The 654-nt window shown below is 23.5% G+C and overlaps 1 protein-coding gene across 1 annotated transcript; it reads right to left on the reverse strand.

The window, feature by feature from the left end:
- Chro.50363 (hypothetical protein) lies at positions 1-621 on the reverse strand (the record flags this gene model as incomplete). Its single annotated transcript, XM_659733.1, has 1 exon — positions 1-621. A coding segment is annotated over one exon (621 nt), but the record flags the coding sequence as incomplete, so codon positions are not given.
- Between the last annotated feature and the right edge of the window lie 33 nt (positions 622-654).

The raw sequence follows: 654 nt of genomic DNA on the forward strand, positions 1-654 counted from the left end.
GATTCTAAGCTGATTTGGAGGTATAACTTGTAGAAAATTATAAATAGCTTCCCAACAAGCGACTATTTCATTTTCAAAATGAAATTCATTTTCATCATCAATAGGTAAATTTCCATATCTAGATGATATATCATCACCTGAACCAATTTCTGATCCAAAACTTAATCTTCTATTTTCTCGAGTGAATTCTTCATAATGATTATTATAAGTATTTGTTTCATGAAAGAGACGTGTAATTACAATATCTTTCAAGCACGGAAAACAATTGCTTAATATATTTAATTCTTTTGTACTTATTGGATAGTCAATAATAATTCTCTTTACAGATTTAAATGGATAATAATTAATAATATCAGTAAAACTATTCATGAAATATTTAATATCACAATTATTTTCAGATTCATCCATACTTTTTTTGTTTGAGATCTCATAACACTTTAATAATTGTAAAATATTTTCATTAATTCCAAGACGAAATAAAGATTTAAAAGGTAGAAGATGATAATTTTTATTATTTTTTATGGGTATTATTAAACTCTTATTATATATNTCTATGTTTTCTAATTTGTTCCACATCTTACATCTTTCATAATTATTAGATTTATCATTTATTAGTATCATTNTACTTAGAAATCCACTGATATTATTATTGGC

Source organism: Cryptosporidium hominis (assembly GCF_000006425.1).
Source record: "Cryptosporidium hominis TU502 chromosome 5 CHRO015123, whole genome shotgun sequence".
Lineage (NCBI taxonomy): Eukaryota > Apicomplexa > Conoidasida > Eucoccidiorida > Cryptosporidiidae > Cryptosporidium > Cryptosporidium hominis.